This window comes from Chrysochloris asiatica, unplaced genomic scaffold (assembly GCF_000296735.1).
Source record: "Chrysochloris asiatica unplaced genomic scaffold, ChrAsi1.0 scaffold00117, whole genome shotgun sequence".
Classification (NCBI taxonomy): domain Eukaryota; kingdom Metazoa; phylum Chordata; class Mammalia; order Afrosoricida; family Chrysochloridae; genus Chrysochloris; species Chrysochloris asiatica.
This window is the reverse complement of record NW_006408635.1, coordinates 7089639-7100045: the sequence shown is the minus strand read 5'-3', so window position 1 is coordinate 7100045 and position 10407 is coordinate 7089639. Positions and strand designations below refer to the sequence as shown.

The following is a 10407-nucleotide window of genomic DNA, read 5'->3' as shown; positions in this document are numbered from 1 at the left end:
CAGGGTTTCCGAGGCTGTAAATCTTTATGGGAGCAGAAAGCCTCATCTTTCTCCCGCAAAACGGCTGGTAGTTTCAAACTGCTGACTTTGAGGTTAGCAGCCCAACTCATAACCACTACACTACAGAGATTAAGGAAGACTTCAAACTGGGGTTAGAGCCAGGGCCCTGCCCACACATTTTAACCCCTCTGTGGCTGCCTTAGTTCCCTAGAGCTGCATGAGGGAGACAGGACAATGGAGGCTGGAACAAGCACAAATGTAAGCTCTCCCAGTTTAGGAGACTACGAGTCCCAGGGCAGGGGAAAGCCTCTCTCTCTATGGGCTCTGGAGGAAGGTCTGGGGCTCTTTTCAGGATCTGTGGATGCAGTGGTCCTTGGAGCACTCCATGTGTCCTGGCACGCATCTTCACCTGAGCTTAGGAGGCTGTCATTCCAGGGATCCTGGGCCGGAAGACACACTATGCTCCCGGCTCTGCTTTCTGGGCGGTATGAGGTCCCTTAGCTCTCCTTGTATTTCTTGTAACATGACACGTGCTGCAGGCCACACCCCTGGGAGACTCCCCTTATATCAGACCCAAGACCAAGAGCAGAGTGTGTCCTGAGTAAGGGAATTGCATCACACCCTAACTCTACCTCATTCACATAAACACAATTGAACCCTCATTAACATTAACACAACTGAACCCTCATGAACATACACATAACTTAACCCTCATTAACATAAACCAAACTGAGTCCTCATTAACATAAACCTAACTGAATCCTCATTAACATAAACACAATTGAGCCCTAATTAACATAAGGAGTCCTGGTTAATGCAACAGACTGCAAAGCCAGCTGTTTGAACTGCAAGGTCGGTAGTTCAAGCTCACCAGCTGCTCCTGGGAAACGCTATACAGGGTCGCTATGGGTCCGACTCCACAGCACTTCCCAACAACAACACAATTAACATAAACATAAGGACTCCTCATTAATGTAAAAGGATCCTGCCTCATAAACACACAAGCTATCCCCATGGAAGGGATTTTCCAACTCAGAGGGACACTATATAGGATTTTCAGGACTGGTAGAGTAGTGGTTACGAATTGGGCTGTGAACCTTAAGGCCAGCAGTTCGAAACTACCAGCCGCTCCGAGGGAGAAAGATGAGGCTTTCTGCTCCCGTAAAGATTTACAGTCTCGGAAACCCTGTACAGGGTCACTATGGGTCGGAACCAACTCAACAGCACTTAACAACAACAACCAACCTTTATGAGAGTAGACAGCCTCAGCTTTCTCCTGCTTAGAAGTTGGTGGGTTTGAACTGCCGACCTCATTGTTAGCAGTTCAATATCTAGCCCACATGCTACCAGTGTTCCATCAACACAGAAGTCAGGATTATAACACATCACAAGAGGAAGAATAATTACAACTAATCACAAATAGAAGACAACCATACACTGCAGAGAATCATGGCTTAGCCAAGTCCAAATCTGTATTTCTGGGGGACACATTCAACCCATGAGTGGCTAAAGCAGGTCTTGTTGTTGTTAGGTGCCATTGAGTGGGTTCTGACTCATAACGATTCTGCATAAGGTTTCCAAGAAATTTGAAACACCAACCTTGCAGTCCAGCACTTTAGATGGAAGTTATTCATTCAGATTTCTTGACAACAATACATCTACCCACATGAACTTAACCTAAAGACACACAGGAACAGAAAGGAAGAGGAAACCCCTGTGGAGAGCTTTCTTGCTTCACATTAAGTATGCGGATCAGGGAGCACACACAACCTCAACCAAAATCCTGGATTACGGTAGTACCTGTTCTGCCACGAGGTTGGCAATTTCTTCGTAAGTTTTTCCTGCTTCTGTTATTGCATTATTGAGATCGGTCTCTCCTGGAAATGAAGACACATCAGTGGTTTTAGGTTATAAATATTTTTTGGTGTATCTTAGTTAAAAAAAAATGTATTATAGGAAATTTAACACATTTTCAACACTAGAGAGACTAGTGTGATGACTTTCCACTTCTCACCCAGCTCTACAAGCAACAACACGCGGCCCTACCTTTCCCACTCATTGGACGTACATGACATTTCACCCGTAAATATGTATTCTATCAAAAGGTAAGGACGCCTTTAAAATCAGAACAATATAATGATCACATCTCAGCCAATAATTCCTAACACCAATGATTCAGTTAGTGTATAGACAGTGTAAGTCGTAGCTTCTTGAGTTAGGATCCAAAAGCCTGCATGGCATACACCGTGTGGTACATACAGCTCTCTGATGCTGCTAGACCAGGAATACTTTAAGTGGGGAGCTTTCACAAACAGAAGTGTATTTTCTCACAGCTGGGAAGTCTGAAAGCAGGGCGCTGTCTCTAGGGGAAGGCCCTTGTCTCGGCTTCTCTAGAGCTCTTCCCGGGGCTCCTGAGGTGTCTGGGTAGCATTTGTCTTTCCTCAGTTTGTGCCCAAGCTGTTCTTATCACCACTCAAAAGGCATCAGATGCAAGACACACTCTACACTGACATGGCCTCAGTAATACAATAAAGAAAACCCCGTTTCCAAACGGATTCCATCTACAGGTAAAGGAGTTAGGGTTCCAACACATGTTTTGGGAGGCATACAATTCAATCCTCAAAATACCCGATGGGTTTCCTAAATTTATAGGGTTCCCCCACACATTTATAATTTTTTTGGTTGTTGTAGACTAAATGGCAGTCCTGGGGCCCAGCAGACTTATGCCATTTCATCACTAATACATTTCCAGCTCAGCTGCTAACCAATAGGTGAGTGGTTCTACTCCAGCAGCTGCTCGGTGGGAGAAAGACGTGGAAACCTCATTGGCCAGTTCAATTCTGTCCTAGGGTTGCTATGAGTTGGAATAGATTTGGTGGCAATGGATTTGGTTTTTGGCTTTATGGATTAAATTGTCCCCTTAAACTATAGGCTGAAGTCTGTGAGTGGGAACCTGTGCGGAAACTCAGACATTGTACCAGAGCAGAGTGGGTTCTACACCAAATCCCTTCAAAGCGGTGCCCACCAGACACAGATCCAGCATATCCTAGTAAAGGCCAAGTAACGCCGAGAGACACTCAGGGCTGCCAGACACTGAGAGAGACAAGGAGAGGTCTTCTAGAGCGGACAGCAGAGCCCTACTGACTCCTCGCCAGTAAGTTCCTGTTTGTTCAAGCCACCCACGTGAGGTATTTTCATTAAGCCAGCAGGAGGAGACTTGACGAGTGTTGAAGAAACCAGGTCATGTGCCTCAGTACCCACACTCTGCAAGTTACCTCATTCCTCTTGCCCCTCGATTTTCTTTAAACTAGTAGAATGAGGCGTGCCTGCAGTATGGCAGACAAGAGGCGTTCTTGAATGGAGAACTGCTGCATCCTGAGTTGGTTTGGATCCTGAATTGTACCCTGTTCATGTCCCTAATAAACCCTAAAATCGTGAGTATTGTTAGGAGTTGTGTGTGGCCACTGCAGTGGATGATGGAACCCAGATGTGAAGCAGAGAGTGCTATGGGAGGGTGTCAGAACAGGGTAAAGACGGTTGTAGGGTGGAAGCACATCTGACTTCTGCTTCATAGCAATTGGCCTTGGGCTGATGGCCTTGGGTTGTAGGGTGGAAGCATGCTTCATAGCAATTGGCCTTGGGCTGATTTTGAGTCTCTGGGAAGCCACGTGAGGTCAGATATGGTTCCCAGTGGTTTTTGCTTGTTGTCAAAGGGGGTACCAATGTAGACATTCATCTGGAACACCACAGGGGAGATCTACACTGACAGATGGGCTGGCAACAATCATGACTTAAGGAGACTTAAAACAACATGCATTTGGTTCTTGGTCAAATATCTTTCCTTCAAATGAACTTGGTGAAAGCAGGCCTTTGTTGCACAAAGACTGGACTCTTCAGAGTTTGGCCGAGAGGAGAACATGAGAGGAAAAAATTGTGTACTCTAGCTACTGTCCCAGTAAAACAAAAGAGCTACATCTGGGAGTGAAGAAAGGCCAACAATGTTGGCAAGTGAAGACTAGTGACTTCAACCCTCTACTTTGCTCAAAAGTACTAAGCAGATATTTCCAGCGTCCAGAGGGCAGCAGCCCTGCCAATGCCTGTGTCAGGACAAGGGGGCTCAGCTGCAGAGTCGTATCTGTTTCCAGGGTGGGCAGTCTGGCCCAGGGACTGAACGAGCAAAGGTTACCTTGATAACCGCTAGAGCTGAACACGGCGGCTAGACTCTGCAGGGCCTTCCCGATCTTCTGGTACTCCTTGGGCAATGCTGAAAGAGAGGCCGGAGTAGACAGCTGACTATCGTCTGAGCACATGGAAATGAAGTTAGACTGTTTTCTAAAAGGGATCACTTCTCTAATCAAAGGATGTGAAGTGATTTAGTGTAGTCCCTGTTCTGTAGGCAATCATGGATGTGAATGGTAGGTGTTACTGTTAGGCACCAGCAGGGTCCACAGTCTCATTGATGGGAAGCTCAACAGGAGACGATGCAGAGATTACAAATCACCTTCACACAGCCGGCCCCACCCGCACCCCCACCCCAAGACCCTGAGCCCAGGAAAGCAATCACATCTTCACTGGGGGACAAGAAAAATCAGGGCCAGAGAGCTAAGAAATGTCAGAATTGGCATTTGGGATTCCACTGTGTTACACATGCATGTATAAACAATCATTAAGAAAGGATGACCCCAGGACCAGCAAGAAGGAGGAGCCTGAGATCCCTACCTAGATAAGCAGTGACAGCAAAGGGGGGTGGGGGGTGGGGAGGCAGAGGTGGTGGCCTGGAGAGACAGAGCAGCTGTGGGCCCATGGACTGAGAAGGCTGTGCCTGCAGACAGAAGGCTGGCTTGCAGAATGTACCCTTTGGACATTTAAAAGAGTATATATTGTTTTGTTTTGTATGTGTGCATCAAATATTCTCGCTTTGTTCATCTGTGAAATATAAGATGTACATGGGGAACCACCCAGAGGAAGTAGTTTAACTACTGTTGTATGGAGGGGATTGTGATCATTGACATGAAACAAAGAGAATAATTTTGTTGTAAAGCTGATGATCTTGTCTATACACCTTTACCCAAGTCACAATAAGAAGGTAAAGAAAATTACAAGTGAAATTGTAAAAATAAAATTTAAAAAATGAAAGAAAGAAAGAAGGGAGGTGGGTGAGAAAAAGAGGAGAGAGCATGAGAGAGAAAGGAAGAGGAAGGGAGAGAGAGAGAGGTAACTAGAACAGGCTTCACAAGTCCAGGGAGGGTTTTCTCATCTGTGTAAGCACAGGATGAACTGAATGCCCCCAAGGTCCCATCTGGCGCTGTGATCTAAAATTCCTGAATCATTCTGAATAACTTCCCAAAGAAATGTCCCTATACCCTAAGCTATCCATGAGATGCTTTTCCAAAGAAATGATTATTTGTATTTGAAAACAGCAATTAAAGACGAAAAACTCAACTATTTATCGTTAAAAACATCTACAGACACCAGTCACTGTTGAATTGATTCTGACTCCTGATGCCCCCACTACACCAGAGTAAAACTACTCTATAGGGTGTTCAATGCCTAACTTTTCAGAAGATTGCCAGGACTTTTTTATGCGATGCCTTTGGGTGGACTTGAACCTCCAACCTTTTGGTTCAAAATCGGCCGTGTTAATACTTCGTACCACCTGGACACTCCAAAAAAAAAAAAAAAATGTCTAGGCTAGAGAATGAGAGGTAAAAGACTATGAACTCTGACAATCAGCAGCCATGAATCTAAACTGTATTAGCTCAGTTAAAAATTTTTTAAGTTAAAAAATATATTTTTTTATTTTTCAAAAATGTATTATTTCTATTTTAACTCCACGTTCCTTAAGTATTTAATTTTTACATTTCTTGAGTGAAGTCAAACATGTAAACTTTGTCATTTGTCCAAGTTTAGGAGGCCTGGTGTAGTGCTGTGGGTTAATGCACTGGATTGCAAAGTTGCTTTGAAGCGCAATGTTGGCGGTTCAAGCTCACCAGCTGCTTCCTCGGCACCCTATACAGGGTGGCTATGGGTCAGAACCAACTCAATGACAATGGCATTTAACAACAATTTAACACTTCAATAACAACAAAAATAATAACAAAACCAAAAAAATCTCCTCCCCAACTTCCTGTCTGTCAGTGACAGTCCATTGGGGGTGGAAGTGGGAGTTGGGGGCCAAGTCCGACAGATCACTAGAATTATCTGGAGACCCTAATGTCTAGCCCTCCAACTACACACATTCTGTGTGAGTTGTTCTTGGGAGTCTACTCTTTAGAGATTTTAGAACAATGTTAAGCTAAAGATTCTGACGGCCAGCTAGATGTGTAAACCGCTGCAATAAAGCATTACAATGAAGACAGGGTATTTTGGTGGGTTTTCTTTTTTTGGTGTGTTTATGAAATAGAGAGTGAAAAAGGAGCAGAACTGATTCTTATTTTATGAGACTGCTCTGAAGTTCTAAGATTTAAGCTCAGTTAATTTTAGTAAACCATCTTCATCAATTGTTTGCTCTTTAGGACCATAGTTTTCCCCTCTGTATCTGGAATATGTTTCAGCACACAGACTATGCTAGTTTTCTCCGCACAGTTTTGTGATTTTTAGAAGACTCTTCTGTGTGTGATCCGAAGATGAGGTGTGAGTCCTATCTTACACCAAGTGTCTCAGGCAGCATCCTCCCCATAGACAGGTGGCCGTAAGACAACAAACAGTCTCTATCTTATACATTTGGTTGTATGGATTATACAGGACAGAGCTGACCAGATGTCAGACATTAGAGACTTAATTCTTTGAGAGAAATCATACTCCTAGGATTTGGTGCTATCTGTGGAGCATATGACTGGCTGGTTCGCACGCATAAAAAAGCCTTCCTGAAAATAAAGCAGCAGCAGCTCCTAAAAACTGTACAGACTTAAGGGATTTGCTGCACTGGCCTTGGAGGAGGTCACCGGCATCACCCTGCAGGTACACTAGCCCCAACTCCTGCCTAGCAGTGTGCCCCTCCCCTGTCTTAGAGCTGAGTCTCTCCTGAATGCTGCATTTGAACATATTGATTTAGCAGATGCTATTGTATTTTCTTTGTCAGGGAAAAGGAGGAAGCTGCTTGCGCTCCAGGTGTCCCTCAAGCATCGACAGGAGGTCCTCTACGAATTATTTGGTGGATAAAGTAATTCGCCAAAGATGGAGTCATTCAGTGCAGGGCAGGGGCTGGTGGTTTACTCTGTAAAGGACCACACAGTAAACACATTAGACTTTGAGGACTACTCAACTCTGCTACTGTAATGTGAAAGTGGCCACAGACAATATGTAAATAAATGGGTATAGCTGTTCCAATAAAACTTTATTTATAAAGATAGGTGGCAGGCTGATTTGGCCCACAGGCTGAAATTTGCCAACCCCTGATATAAAGCTGAGATGTTCAGGTCTGGATTTAATCTTCATATTGCTACTTACTGCCTTTGCTCTGAGAGTTTAATGTCGTTGCTCTTTGCCATTAAGTTGGTACCAACTCATAGAGATCTTGCATAGCGTTTCTGAGAGCAATTGGTGGGTATCAACTACTAATCCTGCAGCTGGCAGTCCAGTGCTTATCCTACAGCACCACACCAGGGCTCCCCATTTTAATCATTTACCCAAAAGTCACCGCACATATATTTTCCTTTCATTAAAACTATTCTCCTTTAGGATACAAACAAAATAGCACCTTAAAAATGTTTACAGAAACAGAGAATGAAGTTCTTTCCCCTACTGAGTACTACGTTGTGGATATGAGTTTTAAAAGTGAGCATATAATTCCAAGTGGAGGTCATTTTTATTTATTTAGGCATTCACTGGATACAACCATATTCCCATAGGGTGGGTTGTCAGTAGGACCCCCTTCTCCTGAGACTAACACAGAGAGCCCACAACAAGGACTGACTTCCCTTCGGGGACGAGGATGCTGTGCTATCAGGGTAGGATGATGCAGAGGAACCAAACCCCAGCATGTTGTGATGGGAAAAGTCATCTGTTACATTCTGAGCTCAGCAAGTCACAGGGCAGCGTCCTGTGGCATGACCGCATGGCTGGACACCTGCCTGGGCAGTTCTGTCCTGGACTACTGGGCTAGAGCTGTGCTGGAAGAAACGGCTGAGCAGAACGCCCGTCTACAAGGGAAGGAGGGTAACAAGAGATCCCGAAGGATCAGGAAGTAACTGGCAGGAAGCTGGGTGACACTTCCCCAGCAGATGCAGTATGACACGCCTCACATGTGATTGCCTACCATCAGCTAGGCTGGGTTTTCCTTAAAAAAAAAAAATGGCTTTAGTCAAATGCACACCTTCCCAAAGGAGTGAAGATTAAACAGCAAAATCATGAGATTACAAACAGACCACGGATGCACGTAAAAAGAGTCCGTCTCCACAGATTACGAGCCCGTAAAGAACTGAAGAGATGTGAGCTTGGTGGTTTTCTGAGATGCTTTGAACTGGCTTTGTGAGCATTTGTTTTCTAATTAGGACTGAGGAGTGAGGCTAATTAGATCACAGGGATGACAGTACTTCAGTGGGTGCAGGGTGCCCCCCAAGTGTCACAGGGGGCCACTTACGTCCCGTGCACCGCTTCCAGTGCTCATGGCCCACCGTCAGCAGCTCCTTTACGCCGTCGTCCATGGCTCTGGTGAACTTGCTGACGGCGTCACACTTCTGCTCTCTGTGGGCAAAGACAGCCTGTCACTGAGCCAGAAGGCCCGGCCAGGGACACCACCACACCTTTGGACAAGTGTTCCATACGGTGGGACACACGCAGCCCCACACAACCATAGGCTCTTGGTTTTCTTGTATTTTAACAACTACTGTTTCACTAAATTGGTCTTAAAGACAGGGCTGATTCAGGTGCTTTACAGAGCTACTTAAAAGTCCCTCAGGTACGGGTTCACCTTGCTTCTTCCTCACTTCCTTGTGATTTTTAAACGAAAATTTCTCTAAAGCAAATAAAAGCACCATTTGGTGAATATCTTCATTAGTGAAGTTCCAATTACCAGAAGTACTGTCAAATTGTGGCTATAAACAATAATATGGGTTACTCATGGTGGCTGTTCCAAGTTCTTTACCGAGTCACTGAACATTAACATGTTAACATACACAACCATGGCTAACTGACATGAAGGCATCTACTTTGAAAGATGTGTGTAGTCTGTGTGCCAACACAACAAGACCATCACCACATACCACGGACTAACAAGAGCAGAGGATAAGACACTACACAGTAGTGCCCTGAGAGATCATTTTTAGTTAAAAAAAAAAAAAATCATTTTCCTGTAGGTACATATGTACAGAAGGGTTGCAAAGACAACATCAACATGTTAACACTGATTTTCTGTCTGGGGAGTTTGTTATTTTTTAAATTGCTTATTGCCTTGTCTATAGTTCTGGTAATACATAAGTAATGATTTTATGGTAAGAAAAAAGCTTCTTAAAATAAAAAAAAAAAAGGAAAAGATAAAGCCAAGTTTTCTTATTAGTCCTTACTCCAAATTTTTAACTGGGCCTACATTTGAAAAAAGATGAAGAGCAAGAAATTTAAAAAGATACAGGAAAAGCAGGTTAGCGGTTGCTCCTCTCAAGGCAGTCCCCGGAGGGATTTTGCTTTGCCGACTTGTATGTGGCGGCCCCTGGCTGCACGCCACTCCTTTCATCAGACTTTATTGCAGTAACCACCAAGCAGTGTCAGGGCAGAAGCCAGCGGCTTCCAGGGGAGCCGACAGCGATCTCGTGCTGTGGTTTTTGTAACCACAGGTGCTATCTCCCTTGCCCTCTGACCTCTGACGACAAGCCCTGCTCATTCACCAGCCTAATGTGACCACCCAAGCTCCAGCCCGGGCCTTGATCTGTGCGCCAAGAAGGCAGATCAAGCTGGAGGCAAAGGCCCCTTTGGTAGTGTCTCTTACATTTCCAGTAAGTCCAAGTCTGGGGCTTCAGGTTCCATGGTGGAAAATACCATAACTCCCACCAGCTCATCTTTTTCAGCCTTCCTCTTTCCGGTTTTCCACTCCTAGAAGGAAGCACAACACAGCGTTAAGGGGACAGCAGTGTCAGACTAGCCTTGTGGAATTCCCTAAAGACTCGGCGGCCTGACCATCTTTATCTCATTTTCAGGAAGGACGCCCTGAGCCACTACCCTCGGCATTCTGGGCCAAGTGCCTGTGCATCTCCAACGTAACCACTCTTCAGAGTGGCCCTTCTGAGAACAAGTCTTTGGGAGGGAACAACATATATTGTTGCTGTTATATGCTGTCGAATCAGTACTGACTCTGTATAGGGTTTCTGAAGAACGGCTGGTAAGTTTGAACTGCCAACTTTGGCTTTAAACTGACCTTGAGGTTGAGTGCTTATCCTATAGTGCCATACCAAATTATATAGATAGATAGATAGA

General features: G+C 44.8%; 1 protein-coding gene across 1 annotated transcript in view; it reads right to left on the bottom strand.

Annotated features, from left to right (window-relative positions):
* SNX9 (sorting nexin 9) overlaps positions 1–10407 on the bottom strand; it is a 177616-nt gene that overhangs the window by 11054 nt on the left and 156155 nt on the right. The window contains exons 15-18 of the mRNA XM_006868478.1: positions 9923–10026; positions 8582–8685; positions 4187–4264; positions 1801–1877 (exon numbers count right to left, since the gene is read on the bottom strand). Of these exons, the coding sequence (XP_006868540.1) occupies positions 1801–1877; positions 4187–4264; positions 8582–8685; positions 9923–10026 (363 nt within the window). The remainder of the gene's footprint in view (positions 1–1800; positions 1878–4186; positions 4265–8581; positions 8686–9922; positions 10027–10407) is intronic.